This window comes from Geotrypetes seraphini, chromosome 1 (assembly GCF_902459505.1).
Source record: "Geotrypetes seraphini chromosome 1, aGeoSer1.1, whole genome shotgun sequence".
NCBI lineage: Eukaryota > Metazoa > Chordata > Amphibia > Gymnophiona > Dermophiidae > Geotrypetes > Geotrypetes seraphini.
This window is the reverse complement of record NC_047084.1, coordinates 479,979,628-480,001,815: the sequence shown is the minus strand read 5'-3', so window position 1 is coordinate 480,001,815 and position 22,188 is coordinate 479,979,628. Positions and strand designations below refer to the sequence as shown.

General features: G+C 43.7%; 1 protein-coding gene across 6 annotated transcripts in view; it reads left to right on the top strand.

The window, feature by feature from the left end:
* The window catches only part of GLIS3 (GLIS family zinc finger 3), a 658,803-nt gene that overhangs the window by 134,995 nt on the left and 501,620 nt on the right, over positions 1 to 22,188 (top strand). For all 6 annotated transcript variants that reach the window (XM_033925462.1, XM_033925454.1, XM_033925471.1 and 3 more), the window contains one exon: positions 19,870 to 20,077. In XM_033925462.1, the coding sequence (XP_033781353.1) occupies positions 19,870 to 20,077 (208 nt within the window). The remainder of the gene's footprint in view (positions 1 to 19,869; positions 20,078 to 22,188) is intronic.

Sequence of the window (22,188 nt, the reverse complement as noted above, 5' to 3'; positions counted from 1 at the left end):
TATGATACAGACATTTAAGTACTTGAAAGTATTAATATTCAAACAAACTTCTTCAAGATATGTAGGGGCAGTGAAACTAGAGGACATAAATGGAGGTTGCAGGAAAGTAGACTTAGGAATGATAGAAACATAGAGTATGACGGCAGAAAAGGGCCGACGGCCCAACAAGTCTGCCCACTCAAGAATCCTCCCTCCCTAAGGAATCCATCTATTAAGCATTCTTCTTGAGTGGCCCCACCTGTCTGTCCCATTGTCCCTTGAAGTCGAGCGTGTTACTGGCCTCGACTACCTGACGTGGAAGACCATTCCATCGATCAATTACCCTTTCAGTGAAGAAGTATTTCCTGGTGTCCCCATGAAATCTTCCTCCTCTGAGCTTTAGCGGATGACCTCTTGTCGCCGTGGGACCGGTAAGAAAAAAAGATTTCTTCCTCCATCTCAATGCGGCCCGTGATGTATTTGAATGTTTCTGTCATGTCCCCCCTTTCTCTGCGCTCTTCGAGAGAATATAAGCGCAGTCTGCTCAAACGTTCTTTATATGGGAGATCTTTAAGTCCTGAGACCATCCTGGTGGCCATTCACTGAATAGAGAGGGTAGTGGACACCTGGAATGCCCTTCCAGGAGAGCTGTTAGAATAAAAAATGATGAGTGAATTACAACAATTATTTATTTATTAATTATTCATTTATATACTACCTATCAATGGAGGTTATCTAAGCGGTTTACATTCAGGTACTCAAGCATTTATCCCTATCTGTCCCAGCAGGCTCACAATCTATCCAATGTACCTGGGGCAATGGATAAAAATGCATGGGATAGACAAAGGGGATGCCTAAATAGAAAGAGGATGAAAAATGCAACATGGCTGTTGAGGTGTGGTGTTAGGCAAGTGGAAACTAAGGTTGAAGCCAGATAGATTTCTATAGTCTGTGCCCACAAATTGCAAAAAACTGAAAGATAATTCACAAAATTCAGTGTGAGGGAACTAAGGCCAATGCTGAACTATGTGACAGGGAAGAACCAGTCACTGGTGAAAATTCCACGTTGGAAAACTATTCCTGTTCCAAAGGAGAGGAACAAACCCAGTAAACCTGCAGCTAGCTCTAGAGGAATGCAGGGATTACAACAGAGAGGGAATACTGCAGGGGAGAATATGATTCCTGCTATTTGCCCCTATGATTCTTTTTCTAAACAAGGCGATAGCACTCAGCCTGGTCAGCATGTAAGACAAGCTGACACAGAATGGTTTAAAGGAGGAGGTAGGGCTGAGACACAGAATGCAGAGAGCACAGCCTCTGGTTGCCTAGGGAGACAGAGCAAGGAAAAAGCCTTTGAGTAATAAATTGAGCACACCTGGGAGCAAAAGGAGGCAGCCCAGTACTCTGGAGGTTGGGAACTTCAGGGAAAGCACAGAACCCCAGAGGAGATGCCAAGATCACATGCCTGCACAAAGGGGAAGCTTTCTATAGAGAGGTAGCAAAGCTGAGAGAAGTGTAATCCCAGGGCTGGACATAGCCAGGAAGAAGAAGCAATGGGAGTTCTCAGAAGCTGCCCATGAGGATTCTTTGAACTCTTTCTCAGATGAGGGGGAAGGGTTCACTGAGGAAGAGCACTTTATGGAAATAGAGAACAGTTTCCCTGACCTGGCAGAAGGAGAAACTCCTATGGAATGGGATCCTGAGCCACAGGAGGAAGGCATAAGGCGTGAGTGAGTAGTATAAGGTTTTATTACCTGAGGGAATGTGTAATATGAAAACAGATGGTTCTAAAGATTGTTGTATGCAATGTGCTTTGGAATAAATACAAGGATTCAGAGCATTAATGCTGGGAACCTGATTTTCCCTAAGACAAAGAAAGAGATTGCTGTATGAGGAGGGACATAAGAACATAACATAAGAACATAAGCAATGCCTCTGCTGGATCAGACCTGAGGTCCATTATGTCCAGCAGTCCGCTCATGCGGCGGCCCAACAGGTCCAGGACCTGTGCACTAATCCTCTATTTATACCCTTCTATCCCCTATTCCAGCAGGAAATTGTCCAATCCTTTCTTAAACCCCAGTACAGTACTCTGCCCTATTACGCCCTCTGGAAGCGCATTCCAGGTGTCCACCACTTGTTGGGTAAAGAAGAACTTCCTAGCATTCGTTTTCAATCTGTCCCCTTTCAACTTTTCCGAATGCCCTCTTGTTCTTTTATTTTTCGAAAGTTTGAAGAATCTGTCCCTCTCTACTCTCTCTATGCCCTTCATGATCTTAAAAGTCTCTATCATATCCCCTCTAAGTCTCCTCTTCTCCAGGGAAAAGAGACCCAGTTTCTCCAATCTCTCAGCGTATGAGAGGTTTTCCATCCCTTTTATCAGATGTGTCGCTCTCCTCTGAACCCTCTCGAGTAACGCCATATCCTTCTTAATGTATGGCGACCAATATTAGGCGCCGTATTCCAGATGAGGGCGCACCATCGCCCGATACAATGGCAGGATAACTTCTTTCGTCCTGGTTGTAATACCTTTCTTGTAATACCTAGCATTTTATTTGCTTTCTTAGCGGCCGCTGTGCACTGTGCTGTTGGCTTCATTGTCATGTTCACCATTACCCCCAAGTCCCTTTCTTGGGTACTCTCTTTCAATAACATCCCTCCTATCGTATAGTTGTACCTCGGGTTTCTGCTTCCCACATGCAATACTTTACATTTCTCAACATTGAACTTCATCTGCCATCTTGCCGCCCATTCCCCTAGCTTGTTCAAGTCCCTTTGCAATTCTTGTATTCCTCTTTAGTCCCTGCTCCACTAAATAGTTTTGGATGTGTTTGAGAAAGTTTGGGGACTTGAATGTGTTAGTGCCCTGTAATTGAGTAGAAGCTCTTACATAGTCAGAAACCCAAGATAGTGGGGGGGGGGGGGGGGGGAGGGGAGGGGGGGACTCAGGTGGAACTAGAACCATCCTAGTGTAATGGGTGGTACGGTTCCCCTACCCCACTGACCCAGAGATAGAGACAGGTCAGTGAGGAGTTTGTGGTTTATGGGAAGCCTAGAGAGAGCTTCCTAGTTGTGATATTTAAAGTGATATTTAAAGTGTTAGTCATTTTGGAGCTCACAACATTGTATATGTGGATTTTCAGAAGGCGTTTGACAAGGTTCCACATGAATGACTACTTTGGAAAATTACGAGCCATGGAATTGAGGGTGAAATATTCACGTGGATTAAAAACTGGCTGGAGCATAGGAAACAGAGAGTGGGGGTAAATAGACAATACTCAGACTGGAAGAGCATCACCAGTGGGGTGCCGCAGGGCTCGGTGCTTGGACCCGTGCTCTTCGACATCTTTATAAACAATCTGGACATAGGTATGATGAGTGAGGTGATTAAATCTGCAGACGATACAAAGTTATTCAGAGTAGTGAAGACAAAGGGGGATTGAGAAGATCTGCAACGTGACTTAATCAGGCTTGAGGAATGAGCATCGACATGGCAGATGAGGTTCATCATGGATAATTGTAAAGTGATGCATGTCAGTAACAAAAATCTCATGCACGAATACAGGATGTCCGGGGCGGTACTTGGAGAGACCTGCCAGGAAAGAGACTTAGGAGTTCTGATCAACAAGTCGATGAAGCCGTCCACGCAATGTGTGGCGGCAGTGGCGAAAAGGGCGAACAGAATGCTAGGAATGATAAAAAAGGAGATCACAAACATATCAGGGAAGGTTATCATGCCGCTGTACTGGGCCATGGTGCACCCTCACCTGGAGTACTGCATACAGCACTGGTTGCAGTACATGAAGAAGGACATGGTACTACTTGAAAGGGTCCAGAGAAGAGCGACTAAGATGGTTAAGGGGCTGGAGGAGTTTCCGTACAGCGAAAGATTAGAGAGCCTCTTCTCCCTCGAACACAGGAGATTGAGAGGGGACATGATCGAAACATTCAAGGTACTGAAGGGAATAGACAGTAGATAAGGACAGGTTGTTCACCCTCTCCAAGATAGGGAGAATGAGAGGGCACTCTCTAAAATTGAAAGGGGATAGATTCTGTACGAACATAAGGAAGTTCTTCTTCACCCAGGGAGTGGTAGAAAACTGGAATGCTCTTCCAGAGTCTGTTACAGGGGAAAACACCCTCCAGGGATTCAAGACGAAGTTAGACAAGTTCCTGCTGAACCAGAACATACGCAGGTAGGGCTAGTCTCAGTTAGGGTGCTGGTCTTTGACCAGAGGGCCGCCGCATGAGCGGACTGCTGGGCACAATGGACCACTGGTCTGACCTAGCAGTGGCAGTTCTTATGTTCTTATGTTTAAGTTGGTTGCAGAACCCAAGAGAAGAGAAGAAAGGTGAAAGCAGGGTGGCCTTGGCTGGCTCTAGTGCCTAGCTGAAGGAACACAGATTCCAAGGATTTTTTCCTGCCACCAAGGGTGAGCTGGAGTGCCATTTGAAAAGGGCAGATGTTCATTGCAGTTTGAGGAATGCTAATGAACTCTTTATAGCCATTCAAACACTGACTGGGGTGTCCTGTGATTTGTGCACCTGTGGAAATGTTTTTTTGTGAAGGGCATTTAAGCCCATACAGTGAATTATAATTTACCAGAATATATGTTTTGTTTTTGGATTTAGCTGTAGGACTCAGTTTTTATTTTTACTAGTTGTCAGTATCCTGTGGCCCCTCTAAAGAGTGCTGGATTGGGTGCTAATGGCAGGGTCGGCTCTTTGCTCTGCTGACAGATTCTGGCCCCACCACAACACACTTCTACGGTCTGTGTCCTACAAATGGTAAAATACAGGTGAAGTTCGGCAACTCCAATGTGGTAGATAACTTTAATGTCACATGCTTTGAGTGAGAGTGTTGTACAGCTTGGGGGGGAGGGGAGACATTTGGGCTGATAATTTGAAAATTGTCAGCAATGTATGGGGATGATATGTGGTTATAACCAAGACACCATTATACGAGGGATCTTCAAAAAGTTTCCGCACTTTTATTTTTTTTTTTAACACTATTAAATATTTCAAAAGCAAATTATATTACTTTTCCACATAATCACCCTGTTTTGCAATACATTTTTTCCTAGTGTCCTACTAACACACCCTCTTACCACGTCTCCCGCCCCCAACCATTTCCAACAAAAATATGAAAGTGCAGAAACTTTTTGAAGGACCCTTGTATATGGCTGCCTATGTAGTTGGCATAGTGTAGACTGGACAACTGGCATTTAAACATGGGTAACTGGGGCCCACGCAGAGTATAGGTTGTAGCTCTGGCCTCCTTGTTGGGCAGACTGGATTGATCGTACGCGTTTTTATCTGCCATTTTTACTGCATTACTGCCCTCCATTAGCAATTTGCAGTATGGTAATAGGTACAGTATAGAGAAGTGCATAAACTTCAGTGAGAGGTTCTTGTAATATTAAAAAGAAGCATCTCAAAGAAACAACAGTCCTGACAAGGGCACCTTGTTTCACCAGTCAGGCTGCCTCAGGAGATAAGATCTAGAAAATATAAAAGGCATATTATAAATCAAGAACTCAATAAAACCACAATACTTTAGCAAAAAAGATGCATTACCCAATGCGTGTTCCAAGTTTGTTGCAGATCTAAGAGTAAAGCTATTGTATTGCGGCTCGTTTCAGTTCTTGATTTCTTATATGCTGTTTGTCTTTTTCTAGATCATATCTTCTGAGGCAGCTTGACTGGTTTAAACAGGATCCAGCTCACAGTCTCAGAAGCAAAGTGAGGGAATGATAAAGTCACACATTCCTACAAGGTAGCACAATGGAAAGTCTCATCACTAGGGCCAGATTAACGGATAGGCCCAGGAGGCATGTGCCTAGGGCCCAAAATTGTGAGAGGGGCCCACTCACCGTCACCTTTCCATTTTTTTTTTTTTTTAAATGACAATGACAGCAAGACCGGCCCCCCTTCGATGACAGCAAGATCGGGCCTCGCCCCCCTTCCGATGACAGAAAATTGGGCCCCCCTCCCCCCCCGATGACAGCAAGATTGGTCCCCCCATGACAGCAAAATCGGGCCTCACCCCCCCAATGAAAGCAAGATCAGGCCCCACCATGGCATCGACAGCAAGATCAGTCACAGCACCTGCAAGTGGTGCTCAGCCCAAAGCATCTCCTCTGACGCAGCTTCCTGTTTTCGCCTGGGCAGTTCGCATCAGAGGGAAGCTTTGGGCTGAGCACCGCTTGCAGGTGCTGTGGCTGATCTTGCTACCCGCTGGCTGTATAAGCGTTCTTCGCCGCGTCTATGAGCCTCCGCAGCAGGTGAGTGCTGTGGGAGGGGCAGCTCCGGGATGTGTGAAGAGGGAGTTCTGGGGGGGGGGAGGGGTTGCTGCAGGTGTTGGACGCAGTGGGGAAGGAGGAAGAGGAGTAGCTAGTGGCGCGAAGGGTGCCACAAATTGCAGCCCCTCCGAGAAGTCCGTAGAGGGGGTGTAGGGCTTGGACAAAGTGGGGAAGAAGGAGCTGGAGAGTAGTGCGGGTTGCAAGCACCCCGAGGAGCTGAGGGGGAGAAGTGAAGGAGCAGAGGTCGGAAACCCTCGGAGGAACAGGAGAAGGTGGTGGTGGGGATAGTTGCAGGCCGTAAACCCTCCAAAGAATAATGTGAGTAAATGTTGAGCCGCACGAAGGTGAGGGGAAGGGAGGGAGATGGGCCTGGGGTGGAGGCTCAGAGTGGGAGAGAGAGAGAGAGAGAGAGAAAGGGGCAGTTGGGTAGATGAAGGAAGTGGGGAGAAGGGAGAGAGAGAAGAGAGAAGAGGGCAGATGGATGTCAGTTGAGAGGGGAGAGCAGATGCTGAATGGAAGTGGAGAAAGAGAACACATGCTGGATGGAAGGAGGGGAGAAATAAAAAGGCATATGCTGGATGGGGGGAAGAAGAGAGTTAGTGAGATAGTGGAGGGGTGAAGGAAAGGGTGGCAATCAGTGTTCCCTCTAAGCGGGCGGGTGTTGTGAGCAAACTTTTTTCACCGTGAGCCAAAAATATCGGGCGCCAGCAAGTTATGAGCCAACTCGCCCGATTCTCCTCTCGCCGCCCTGCCATCTGCCGTACGCCTCTTCCGATTGTGCGCTGTGACGAGAAACGTGTGCGCTGCGATGTAATATTTTGTGCGCCAGCGCAGCTTAGCGGGAACACTGGTTCAAATGGTTTTATTTATTTCCCCAAATTTATTTTTGTTATACGCATTGAAAATATTTGATATTGCGTTTAAATCAAAATCTCAATAAACTTGAAACGAGTGCCCGTGAGATTGTGGGAGGGTTAAATACTCAAAACTTAGAAGTTTTTGCTACGCCAGCTTTCTGGTATCTTTACATACAGTGGCGTACCTAGCATATGTAACATCCGGGGCCCATCATTTTTTGGCACCCCCCCCATCTGTAAGAAAAACATGATTTTTAGTAACAAACCACACGTCACACATGAGTACCTAGGAAAAGGCAGCATCTTACATATTGCAGTGAGCAGTACATCAATACACCCATTGTAAAACTAAACAAGCCAGACCAGCACAGATCAATCCTACACCGTCAATCCTAACAGAAAACACACAGAACACAGAAAACACCTTCGCCTAGTAAGGAATATGTAATCACAAACTAACCCCTCCCTCTTTTACAAAACTGTAGTGTGGATTTTAGCTACGGAGGTAACAGCTCTGATGCTCATAAAATTCTGAGCATCAGAGCTGCTACCACCAAGGCTGGTGCTAAAAACGCTTCACAGTTTTGTAAAAGGGGGGATAAAATAAAAATACATAGACAAAGGTTAAATTGAACCAGCAAGAAGCTGGACTCTGCATACAATGCTTCACAGAAACAGTGACACATGTCTCCTAAAGCAATAAATAAATAGAAATTTTTTTCTACCTTTGTCTTCTGTGGTTTCTCCTTTCCTCATCTTCTTGTAACTCTCTTCCTTCCATCCACTGTCTGCCGTCTCTCTTCCCCTATATGGCATCTTCTCTCCTTCTATGCCCCTTCCAGAAACTGTATGCCTCCCCCTTCCATCTCTCCTTTCACCCCATTGGTCTGGCATCTCTCTCCTCGCCTTCCCTCTCCCACACCTCTCCTCATAGTCTGGTATCTCCCCTTCCCTGATTCTCTGGCATCTCTCTCCTTTCCTTTTCTTCCATCTTTCGCTCCCCCTCCATGCTCTCACATCTCCCCCTTCCTTTTCCCTTAGACTGGCATACCTTCCTCCTACGCTCCAAGCCCTGGCATCTCCTTTAATTCCCTCCCTCATCTTCCTTCTCCCTCCAGCTGGGTACCGCAACACTCTTCCCTGCAGCTCTGCACTTCCCCACAATTGCCATGCTTCGGTTCCTCTTCTTCCTTCCTTCCTCCCCCCCCCCCCCCCCGCGGGACCCTGCGGCACCATCAACTCTTACTCCCTCTAATGTCGGCCCTGCAGCTCCAGACTTCCTCGCACCTTCTCCCCTCCCCCTTTGGATCGCTATTATTTTAAATGTTATAGCCGCGGAGCTGTATCCATCAGTGGAGATGTCTAACCTCGGCCTGCCCCGGAACTCTTACTGCAACAGTGACTTCCTGTTCCTGCCTAGACGGGCGGCTGCTGCAGTAAGAGTTCCGGGGCAGGCCGAGGTTAGACATCTCCACTGATGGATACAGCTCCGCGGCTATAACAGCTCCTGCAGCTCTGCACTTCCCCACAATTGCCATGCTTCGGTTCCTCTTCTTCCTTCCTTCCTCCCCCCCCCCCCCCCCGTGGGACCCTGCGGCACCATCAACTCTTATTCCCTCTAATGTCGGCCCTGCAGCTCCAGACTTCCTCGCACCTTCTCCCCTCCCCCTTTGGATCGCTATTATTTTAAATGTTATAGCCGCGGAGCTGTATCCATCAGTGGAGATGTCTAACCTCGGCCTGCCCCGGAACTCTTACTGCAGCAGCCGCCCGTCTAGGCAGGAACAGGAAGTCACTGTTGCAGTAAGAGTTCCGGGGCAGGCCGAGGTTAGACATCTCCACTGATGGATACAGCTCCGCGGCTATAACATTTAAAATAATAGCGATCCAAAGGGGGAGGGGAGAAGGTGCGAGGAAGTCTGGAGCTGCAGGGCCGACATTAGAGGGAGTAAGAGTTGATGGTGCCGCAGGGTCCCGCGGGGGGGGAGGAAGGAAGGAAGAAGAGGAACCGAAGCATGGCAATTGTGGGGAAATTTGCGACGCGTGTGTGCGCTGTGAAGAGAAACTTGTGCGCTGCGATGTAATATTTTGTGCGTGAGCGCAGGCCAACGCAGCTTAGCGGGAACACTGGTGGCAATCTGTGGGTAGGCACAGTGAAAAGAGGGAAACTGAGGACTGAATAGTAAGAGATAATTTAATGTAGACAGAAGAAGAAAATAGAGAAGAGAGAGATATCAGAGCATGGGGGGAACAGAGGGAAGAAGATGGATGCCAGACCAAAACAATGGCCAATCAGGGACTTCCTAAGGAAGTCCCTGATTGGCTGAGGTGCCCCGGCCCCTCCAAAGGGAGGAGCCTGAGACGCCTCAGCCAATCAGTGCCTTAGGCCTCTCCCCTTGCATCAGATGATGCGCCGGGGCGGGGCCTAAGACCACTATTGGGCGGTGGCATGGAAGGGGAATAGGAGCAGAAGGAGTTTCCTCTTGGTCCCGAAGATGCCGGGGTGTAGGAGCAGGAGGACGTCAATTTTACAGATACCGGGGTGGGCCGGGCCCGACCAGGACCGGGCAGGGGGTGGTAGGCCTAGGAGCAGGAGGGACCGAGCACCCCTCCTGCTCCCAACTTTGGTATCGGGGGGTGGGCCGTGCCGGGTCAGGAGGAGCCATGCTGGTCAGGGGGGGGGGGGAGTGCTGTGCAGCTTTTTAAATTTTTTTTCTAAAATTCTGGTTTAATATGATGGCAGGAGGGAGTTGGTATCCCTCCTGCTTTTTTCTCTGGGGGAGGGGGCGGGGGCGCAGCAGAGCAGGACAGGCAGACAGGAGAGATCACAATCTGGGAGGGTGTCGGGCAGATCTCTCCTGCTCTCTGCTGCCATTCCCCACAGTGCAGCCCCGCTTTAAACCCGCGGGTTCGCACTGCAGGGAAGGCGGCAGAGAGTAGAAGCTTAGGTCAGAAAGCTGGGCTGGAAGATCGGGGTGAGCAGGCAGGAGACATGGGGCAGATCAGGGCTTCTATGGAGCTGGAGAGTCGAAAAGACGTTTTCAACTGGTCTCCAGCAGTCGCTTCTTGGGTTGAGCGGCCAGCCCAGTCGGATTCAAAATTGTGGGCAGTGAATTGGGTCGCTGTCCAATTTGCATGCATTTCACCTCATTTACATTCAAGGATTCCAAGCAGATCGCAGGAGAGGTAAGTGAATCAGGCCAGAGGGAAATTTGATAGTTAAGTAGTCGCAAACTGATCGGTACACGATCGGTTTGCTTAGTGAATATAGCCCTTAGTAAGCTAATGAACTGTTAATCAGCATTAAAGACCAATTATTATCTATAATTGGAGTGAATTAACTGTAATTAGCAGTTACTCACCTCCAGTCGGTGTTCTATAATCCAGAGGGATAGTAGGGGAAGGGTAGGGGGGGCAAGCCGCCCCGGGTGCTGCTTTAGTGAGGGTTTCGGTACCCCTCCTCCTTTCCACTCTTCCCCCTCGCACTCTTCTCTGGTGCGAGCAGCAACTCCAACCTGTTGCTCGTGCCAGCGTAGGCTCTTCGGCTGACATCACTTCCGGGTCACAGAGAGTCAAAGCCGACACGGCAGCAAGTTGGTTATGCTGCTTACGTTGGGGAAGTTAAAAGAGGTACGGGGTAGGGAAGGGGTGTGCATGCGCGTCAGGGTGGGGAAAGAGCAGGGGGGGGGCAGAGAAGAGGGTGGGGGAGGGGTGCCTCCACACTGAGCGCCTCTCTCCCTGCTACGCCACTGCTTTAAACCCCCCCTTATACAAAGCTATATTAGGCTTTTTTTTTTTTATCACCGGCCATGGCAGTATTAGCTCTGATACTCATAGAATTTCTATGAGCGTTGGAGCTATTACCGCCATGACTGGCAATAAAAATGCCTAAAGCAGCTTCATAAAAAGGGACTGGAGTGGTTAAATTGTGTACATTAATTCCAGACTGCACAACTGCAAGAAGACCTGGGAGGGCATGGGTGGGTCAGAGATGTGTCTGGCAGTTGCACATAAGTTATTGAATACATGAAATTATACGTGCACGCCTACTCCGGCCATTTGGCTAGTGTGAGTGCTCGTACCTAAAGTTATGCGCAATTGCTGTTATAGAATCTGCGCTTAACACATGACATTCCACTCCCGACTTTAAGCAACCTTTTGAGAATTACCCCCAGAGTGCTTAGGCCCAGTTGGGGGGGGGGGGGGCTTGTGGACCTAGGCTTCCTCAATTTGAGCTAAGCCCTCTTCCAAATTGCAGAACCAGATTAGTGGCTGGCAGAGTTTCTGAAGCCCTACCAGACAAAGAGATTTGCTGATGGATCCCCCACCTGTACTACCTGAGCAGCAGAAAGTTGGCAGGCTGTGCCATTCATTCACCAATGCCAGCACTTCTGTGCATGCTCAGTTCTTACATTAAACTGAGCATGTGCAGAAGTGTCAGCATCATAGGCTAGAGTGTCCATCAGCTTCCTCAGTGCTCAGGCAGAAAGGGCGGGGGCTCTAGCAATGAATTTCTTCAGCTGGCAGGACTTGAGCATCCCCACTAGCAAAGGTAGTGGCAGCAGCTGGCAGGGGAGGAAGAGAGAAAATGCTTGCCTCCCCCTCCCAGTCCAACCCCAGGCCCTCTCCAAAATTAAGTTCTGACTATGCCCTTGCTTAGAGCTGTAGTACCTCTTGTCCCTAAGAAAACATGGAGGGTTGAAGAAAACCCATAATGACTCCTTACAATAGCCCAAAGATTCTCCATTTTCATATGCTTTATTATATTGTCCTTAGGTAGATTTCATTTCTCTTCTAAATCTCAATCTTACGAGCTACATAATGCTGGTGTAGATGCACCAAAGAAAATGTTCTCCTTTGATAACTTCAACCTTCCCACTGGAGTTAGTCTAGCCTGGACAGGACTTGCTCAAGTGGATAATGGACTCTGGAGTGAACTTTGGCAACCTTTCTAAGTCGGAGTCTTCAAGAGCTTATAACCAGCTGGATAGCTCCAACAGTTGACTTCCTGCAGTGCTGAAGTTTAAGAGTAAAGGAGATTCTCTATTCCAACTGCCCTTACAGCTGTACCACTGATCCTTTCACACAAAAACCACTACATTTCTGTTGTACTACACCTCTAACCATCTCTCCCATCCTACTATGAGATTTGCTGATATCACTACTTACCGGAATGATCGCAAGAGAGATCCATAGTGGTGCTAACTAGGGCCGAAGGGCCTGAATCTCTGCAATAGTGATCCAAAGTAGCTTCTGCCATCAGGCTCTGCAGGATAAGCCTGATCTTTCTGCTTTGCTATCAGTCAGCAGTCATGTTGAATTTCTCAATAAATGCCACATTTTAAAATAAGATTTTGGAAACTTTTTGCTAAAGTCTAGCAAGATTTTGCAAACTTATCCTGTGCTAAACTGCTGTACCTTGGGATCTAGCTAGGTACTTATGACCCGGGTTGGAAAAAGTTGGAAACAGGATACTGGGCTTGATAGACCTTTGGTCTGTCCTAGTAGGGCCATTCTTATGTTCTTAACCTCTTTGTTTACCAATGGGGGCATCCCCCCCACATTTTGCCATTCAGTTAAACTAAAGGCTCCTTTTACGAAGGTGTGCAAGCGGTTTAAGTGTGCTTAGCAAATGCTACAAAACCCCGCGCGCTAGACGCTAACACCTCCATAGAGCTGGCGTTAGTATTTTCCATGTAGTGCGGGGTTAGTGCGCGCGGCATTGTAGCGTGCGCTAAAAACGCTAGCGCACCTTCGTAAAAGGAGCCCTAAAACTAAACTAAAACTTTGTATACCAGGTCTTCAACCAAAATGGAGCTCGACTCGGTTAACAGTAACTAGAAAGAAAAAAAAGGTAGAAAAAAAAAAAATAGAGTCAGAAAATATTAATGTGACTGATTTCCGAAGTGTTTGGCAAATAAAGTCGTTTTTAAAGATTTGCGAAAAAGTTGGAAAGGACCAGGGCCCCTTAAAATAAGAGGAAGTTCATTTGAAAACCAAAGATTGACTAAAATTCTTGATTCCTTTTACTGAAGGGAGAGTTTGGATTGTTGGGTGCCTCTTGCATAAGAGAATCTATAAGCATTCCATAATAAAGGGACAAGAGGGATGAAGATACCATATAGAATTTTAAAAGTAATTCATGCACATTTAAAGTGGATCCTGAGATGAACCGGAAGCCACAGAGGAAATAATAATAATAACTTTATTCTTCTATACCGCCATAGTCGTGAGACTTCTAGGCAGTTTACATTGAAAAGGGCTGGACAGTCAGCGAATTACAATATGTAGCAATAAAAGAAATACAGTATGCAGAAACTTAAAAATGAGGCAATAAATACAATAGTTTACAATGAAGAGAGCTGGACAGTCAGTGAGTAACAATATGTAGAGATAAGGGAAAGACAGCATGCAGAATAAATTATTGTCTTATAGGCAAATATCATGTGCGAACGGCATTACAAATGATGCAATACTCTGAAACCACACCTATTCAGATGACAGTTTCTGCTGCATTAACAGTTAACATGGGGCAATTATATTCATATTAATGGTCAGGTGCAATCTCTACCCATTTTATGCCCATTCCATAATAACCATTTACAGCAGCAGTTAGCACAGTGGAGTCCTTTTATTAAACTGTGATAAGCACTAATTCATTCTTATTTCAGTGTAAGAGGACTTTCCATAGGACATTAAGGTGGCCCATGGTAATTTTGCAGCATGCACCACGTGCTAAAAACAAGCATGGTGTGTGTGCACACAGTGCAAAATTACCACGGGACACCTCGACGTCCTTTGGAAAGACATTATTATTATTAGTGCTTTCCATGTGGTTTTTATCTTTTCACTATTCTCCTAAGCATCTTCTGCCCACCTGCTGCTCCTGTAATCGTCTGTGTCTCCTGCCTGATCTCAGTGTTCAAATTCAGATTTTTAAAGGTAATTTATATAACTTCTACCTTGTTTCCCTGAAAATAAGACACTGTCTTATATTAATTTTGGGCCCCAAAGAGGCACTAGGTCTTATTTTGGGGGATGTCTTATTTTTTTCATGTACAATGATCATCTCTCCCTTCCTCTCCTTTACCCCAATTCTTCGTATTTCCTTTCTCTCCCCCACATGTGCATCTTTCCTCCCCTCTCCCCCATCCCCTTGTGCAGTATCTTTCTATCCCACCTTCCCATCCCTTGTGCAGCAGAACCCTTGCAGCTTCTATCCCTCCCTCCCTCCCTCCCATCCCTTGTCTGTACATAATTAAGCCTTAGCTCACAAAACCTGATATGCCAAAAAGTCAGAAATGCAGTAAATAGGAGCAGCGAATCTTTGGGAAATAAAGATGAAAATATGATTTTTGAAGCAAACACAGAAGCTCAAGGTATTTCTAAATGAGAAGAACAATGGGGTAAATTTATTATGTACTACCGTGTTTCCCTGAAAATAAGACCTACCCCAAAAGCCCTAGCATTTCTGACTTTTTGGCATATCAGGTTTTGTGAGCTAAAGTTTAATTATGTACAGACAATAGTCTAATAACAGGGTTTCAGATTTTCCTGTGACCAAATGGAGAAATATAAGAAGGAAAAAGAAAAGAAAATAGTCTTCTGTTATCTGTCTTTTCTCTCTCTCTTTTTCTCAACATCTTTCTCAGACTTGGAAAATGCAAATAACAATAACAAAAAAAAAAAATCAGATTTAATTTTCCAAGATTCTGTGATAAAAATTGTTCTGTTCTTTTCAGAAGCTACGTGCTAGAAAACCAGTTGGTAGGACTCAAATAGAATTCATCCTTTCATAGCTCTTTCATTTTGTTTTCTTTTTTCTAATAGGAGTTCTGTGGTTTCTGAAAAAAAAAAAAAAAAAAAGGAAACTTTCTAGTTCATTTTAGTGGTTGCCAAAAGTGCTGGGTTGACAGCTCTGGAAACGGAATTCTTCCATTTCTGCACATAACAGGTACAGCACAGGGCAGCAGCAAAGCAAGGCTCCCCACAGAGACCTACCTGCACAATATTACCATCTATAGGTCCATCAGTGACCTCGCTGTCAATCTCATAGGGAGAGCAGCAGATAGTGGATGCTGCAGATGGGCAGACTGAATGGGCTATTTGGCCTTTATCTGACGTCATGTTTCTATGAGTGCAAACACAAATGGTGCAAAGTGCTCAGAAAATGGCTACATCATAGCTCTTTGTGCAATTTCTTATTCAAAGAAAAGACATCACCATTCTCTGTACATCGCACTTATATAGGTAACACTCAACACTCAGCATGAAGGATCAAATCTTGTCGATTGTCAAATCTACTTTTTTCCAGTTACGACTGTTAAGTCACTTAAAATCGATGATATCAACATACGATTTCATGATTGTGGTTCAGACGATAGGCTTAGCTAAGTTAGACTACTGCAATGCCCTATATCTATGGGTTCCAACAGTTCAGTGCAAAGCTTTACAAATGGTCCAAAATGCGGCTGCAAGGCTAATTAGTGGAGTTAGGAAATTTGACCATATAATACCTTGGTTGATGAAATTGCACTGGTTACCTATTTGTATAATGGGGGTAACACTGTGGAACAAATTAACTGGACCACTAAGAGCGTTATTGGATATTCAGAAGTTTACAAAAATTCTTAAAACTACATTATTTTAGAAGCATTTCAATAAAGCTGAAACATTGAATGCTGGTTTTAAGATGCGATTATTCATCTGTAATCTAAGATGTTTGTAAAAGTCATGTTTGTTATATTCTGTGCATGTTATTATTGTAATGCTGCGAGATACAGGCAGTTGATTAAAGTTTTTAAATAAATAAATAAAATAAATGATATTATAAGAGAAGAGAATAAAGTGCACTTATCTTCTCAAACTATAGCTCCTTCTTCTCTGAAGAAATGCGATGTGATATTTGGTGCTGTCAAAGATTTTTTTATTATTGCCCATTAGCTTCCATGCATATTCTATGGTGCTGCCAAAGTCCCAGCTAGGATCCCGGTTTCGCAGCTTCTTCAGGAGTAAACTAAAATGTACACCACTTCAATAGCCTTCAGGTTTCTTACTGTATATATTCAGGTACAGAAGATATTTTTTCTGTTCCTGGAGGGTTTACAGGCTGCTTCTCAACTCTGCAAGAAAATCTATTAAGAAGTTTATTTAAAAAAAATAAAATAAATTTGTACCATGAATGTCCATAGTTACTGTAGCTGTCATACAGCCTTGCATCCCTCGCTAGTTTCACATATAGGGGAGTAGGGGGTACAACATTAACGTGAGTTAAACAAACTGTAATTAAAATAAAAGTTCAAAAATAATCTACCATGAGACTATGCACCTTGAGAATATGTAAGAAGAGTATTTTTGAACTTTGTTTTGATTACAGTTTGTTTAACTCACATTCTTTGAAAGAACACAATTCCAACTTATAGTACAATCCCTAATACTAGGGATATTGGACTACTGCAACATCCTCTTCCTTCCTTGCCCTGCAACTACGATTAGACAACTCCAAACAATCCAAAATACAGCTTTGAGACTCATCTACTCATTGAAAAAACATGACCACATCACTGAAGCCTTCATCAACTCACATTGGCTTCCAATCCAAGAAAGAATCCAATTCAAATTCTACTGCATACTATTCAAAACACTACACGGAGACAGTCCATCATACTTGAACAATCGCCTCATACAAGCACCCACTACAAGACAAAGAAAAACGCACGCCCCATTCATACCCCCCCCAATCAAGGAAGTAAAAAGAACAAAACTACACGACGGCCTCCTAGCCACCCAAGCCGCAAGGCTGGACAACCAGATCTCCAACCTCTTGATGACCACCCCAGACTATAGGACGTTCAGAAAAGAAATAAAAACCACACTTTTCAAGAAATTCCTGAAGCAGCAATAACATCACGACCGCTTAGTAACTCTAAAACTGACACTTGATCTACCCACTACTGCACTAATAATAACAAAAGAACTCCCACTATGACCACCTATTAACTCTTTTACAAACCACCTCACCCTCAACAACCTGCTAAATGTTTATAAGATCTACAACTTACCTCTCTAGCTAATCATTGTAACTCTGTTTTTTTTTAAACTAACCTTTTGTAATCCGCCTTGAACCGCAAGGTAATGGCGGAATAGAAATCCCTAATGTAATGTAATGTAATGTAATTAATGTTGTACCCCCTACTCCCCTATATGTGAAACTAGCGAGGGATGCAAGGCTGTATGACAGCTACAGTAACTATGGACATTCATGGTACAAATTTATTTTATTTTTTTTAAATAAACTTCTTAATAGATTTTCTTGCAGAGTTGAGAAGCAGCCTGTAAACCCTCCAGGAACAGAAAAAATATCTTCTGTACCTGAATATATACAGTAAGAAACCTGAAGGCTATTGAAGTGGTGTACATTCAGGTATAGCAGATATTTTTCTGTTCCTGAAGGGCTTACAATTTAAAAGAACCCCCTTCCCCCCACAAAGAACTGAAGTGGGATTTGAACCTGGGTTCCATTGCTCTTAGCCCACTGCTACAAATATCAGGCTCTGCATGGATGTCTTTGTTTCTATGCTATACACCCAAACAGGAGATCCTACCTCCTCAAGGGAGAGAAAAGAAAAACAAAGGGGGAGGCCGCTCAATCTTTTTATTCACTCAAGACCCGACACGTACGTGTTTCGGCCATGAGGCCTGCCTCAGGGGTCTTTTCCTCAATGTAGACTACTTTCTGTGATTGACCTCTTATGATATGCAAACAATATCTGATTCAATGATGAGTGACTCAATAATGAGATTAAAAAACAAACAAACAATCTACTGTATGCAGGAGCAGTGTCTTGTCTCTACTGGATCTATGTTGTCATCCTGCCCTCCATGTCCCTTGATTTGCCCTGTTCATAATTTGGATGTTTCCGTGTATAAAATGAATGTTCATGCTGGATGCCTCCAGCACAAGGATGTTCATTTCTCAAGTATTTTAGATTTGGATATCTATATCCTGTACTGGATAGCCTTTCCAAAATGCCGCTCTATATCATGTGGCTCACCTTTATCCACATGTTTATTCACACCTTTGAAAAAAGTAAGGTAGATTGATGAGAGAAAATTTCCCTTGGCTAAATCCATGTAGGCTTGCACCCTCTTCTATCAAACTGTGATAGCAGTTTTTAGCGCAGTGAGCCGTGCTACACTCGACTCTCATAGGATTTCAATGAACGTCGGGAGAAGCGCGGGCCATTCAACGCAGCTCCCCGTGCTAAAAACTGCTATCGCAGTTTGATAGAAGAAGGCCTTAGTCTCATTAAGCTGTGCTTATGTATATGCTTAGTAATTTGGTTCTTTATAATAGACTCTGTTAAAGTCCCCGGGACCAGTCCTGTTTCTAACATTTCAACTGTATTTAGACCTCTCCTCGCCTGCTCCATTTCTGAATACTAGGCACTGGAATGAGTCAGCATTTTGTTTTTAGCTTTCTCCCAGCATAAAATGTGTTCCAGGATTTTTTAGTGAAACAAAACAAATGTCAAATCAAAACTGAGACGATTCTTACACCAGTGGCTATCATTACAAACAAATAATTCTTGATTCCTATTTGTAAGCATGACTGTCTACGTATGGTTGATCTGTCCATTCAATTGTTCTATTCTCATGTTTCAGTAGCGTAGTGTTTCACTCAGTGTATCTGGCTGAAAATTGGTATGGTTGTGGGGGGGGGGGGGGCGAGGGGAGAGGGTGGATGCCAAGTTTAATTCTATGTGATCAATTTTAGGAACTGACTGAACTCCAAATGTATCTAGTTTTTCAAGTTTTATTAAAAATTTGATATTCCGCTGATCGAATTTCTAAACAGAGTACAAGTGAATTTACATTTAAAAAGTAAAATCTGGGGGACACAAACGATATGACATACTGACATACTGGTACACTAAGGTAGAGAGGTAGAACTACATAGCCTATAGAAAAGATAGACAATAAAGGGAAGAACAATTGGATGGGATCTAGAGGTTATGCTATGTGAGACTCTTTCCAATACATTATTTCTTGGGGAATGAAGGGATGATGTGACCTCACTAACAATATATGGCTCATCCTTTCAAAATTTTCATAGAAAATGAAAGTGAAAATATGTTCAGCATGGTGAGTTTATGTTCACGCTTAGCACGTTCTTTGCAAAATTCCTTTACAGGATATTCCTCCCCTCCCCCATCTCATGTCGCCGCCTTTTGGTGGTTAAGCACACCAGCTAATATGGGATGGATAGGGTTATCAAGTAATGCTGGGTTGGCACCATCACTCCTTAAAAAAAGATATCCAAACACTTCAGAGGTATAAATATTTCACTATAGTCAAACATATTTTCTAAATAAAAAGCTCTTGAACAATGAGCCGTGATATGAACTTGACGAATGGTAAATTTAAGGATAATCTATAGTGGTGGCGGGCACATGGCTTCCCTGTGATGGTGCTGGGGTAAGATTGATAACAAAATTTAATAAGCTTTGGGATAAACACAGGAGATTCTTTGTGGTAGGAAAATGAAGGAAGAGCCGAAGATCGCGTAGGATCTATAGCATTGTATCATATAGTGAAATTTGATAGACTAGATAGTTTCTCAGAGGTTTTTTTTTCTGCTACAGTATCTCTTTATTTCTATGTCATACTTTGGTTGTTTCATTTTCTTTTCTACAAGGTCTGTAAAACTAACCAACTTCACTTGTTTGTAGGTGGTGTTGGCTATGGGCATCCTTGCAAATCCACTGGAAAAGGCAGTTCCAAAAACTTGGTAGTCACCAGCAGTCCGATGATGGTTCAGCAGCTGGGACCTCTTTCACCTCCTGCAAACCAGGTCTCCACAGCATGCAACCAGATTATGCCAAGTTTACAGAGACCTACAAATTTAGCACACCTGAGTATACCTCCATCAGATGCAAGGTCTTGTCTTATTTTTTTTCTCAGAACTGCTATAAGAAATGCATCTCTTTTTTTTTTTTATATAATTCTTTATTGATTTTTAAATAAGAACAGTGTTATATAAATAAAAGAACAGTATATTATTGCATTCAGTCATAACACTAATATCTATATAGATAACAGAACTATCATTCAATAATTACATTATTTTGCATATAGTAATAACATAAGAACCAAGTTATTACTATATGCAAAATAATGAAGGGAAATCAAGAGAGGTCCAATTGAATAATTGATATCCTTCCTCAGCTAAGGGACTTTGTTTTCCTAATATTTGATTTGATTTTGTCAGCATCTGTTAATATGTCCGCCTCATCCATCTTGGATCTAATTTTGAGGACTTGAGCTGAATTTAAGCTAAACATTTATTTTATTTAGTTGATTATTATGTATTTTACCTATGAGTATTATTTTTCTGCTTTTCTTCAACTTTCTGTACAAGTGGATACTTGATTTATAAAATGTAAAATTTGATAAATATAAAATAAAAAAAAAAAAAAAAAAAAGAACCAAGTAAATAATATAAAATGAAACCAAGTTACCTAAAATATCATTATCAATATATCCTCCCAACCCCCCACCCTCCCTGGATGTGTAAAGATAAATAAACCAAGAAAAAAAGTAAGACAAAATACAGTATTATATTTGTACAAATTTAGCCAATGGGCACCAAATTTTGTTGAATATTCCACTAAGTCCCCTACACTCTGCATTAATTCATTCATATTTGTATATAGTACACACATTCACCCACCAGAAAGTATAATTTATTCTATCATGATTCTTCCAATTAAGAAATGCATCTCTTTATGTTAACTTTGAGTTGTAGATACCAAACATTTTAGAAAACCTTTGTACAAAAAACCCCATAGGGTTTCTCCTGTGCAAGATCATGGTTATATTGAACTGTTGCTGCAACATTTCCTTTTTTACAACCTCAGCTTCAGATGCACTCTATAAGGTCCATTACTCTACTCATTCTCAACAATAGGCTCCTTTTCCGAAGGCGCGTTAGCGGTTTAACGCACGTAATAGCGCACGCTAAACCACTGGCTGCGCTAGCCACTACCGCCTCCTCTTGAGCAGGCGGTAGTTTTTCGGCTAACGCAGGGGTTAGCGCATGGTTAAAAGTCTCGCGCGCTAAAGCCGCTAATGCGGCTTCATAAAAGGAGCCCAATGTGATATTTGGAATATTAGTACAAAAGTATCTTACTTTCTAGGGACGGACAGCCCCAAAAATCTTCACTTCATGTCATTTTCTTCATTATATCTAGGAGTGTTCATTTTATTTGGTTCTATTTGGCTATTTTTGTTGTCATGGGAACAAAGTTGTTGAGCGCGTATTCTTTTGAAAAAAGAGCATTTACTATTTGCAAAGAGGGCAAACTCTTTTCTCAGTGGTTCATGCATACAAAGTGGTTCATACATGTTTAATGATTTGAATCAAAGCACTTTTGGAAAAGAGTGTGCATTCTCTTGAAATACTGGATAAAGGATGCAGAGAGAAGATGAATGGTAGCAAAGAGAAAGAGAAGTGTCAAAAGGACAGGAGATCCTGGAAGGAGAGTTAATATAAGGTAGGGTTACCATGCATCCGGGGAAACCCGGACATGTCCTCTTTTTAGAGGACTATCCGAGCACCTGGAGGGATTTGCAAAACCCAGCAGTTTTTCCAGGTTTTGGAAATCCTGAACTTGGAGGCCGCGCATATGTGCAACATCATTTTGTCGACATCCGCACATGAGCTTAGGCTTCCAAATGCGGTTTTCCAGTCCGGGGAGGTTCATGTGGGGGGGGGGGGCTGGGGAGGAACAGGACGGAGCCAGAAGCAGAATGGGGCAAGACAGGGGTTGGAACAAGGCGGGGCTAGACATCCTCTTTTGTTCAAAGAGGAAATCTGGCAACCCTAATATAAGGCTACCTCCAGAGTTATAGCTAATGCTCCTGGCCTTAAACGGAATTAGTGAACTTGAGTAGCTATTAGTAATCTGAATAAACAAATAAGTAGTGCCTAGTGCCATTTTTTATATACACTGGCCAATATTCAGTTATTTAACCAGCAAGAAACAGAT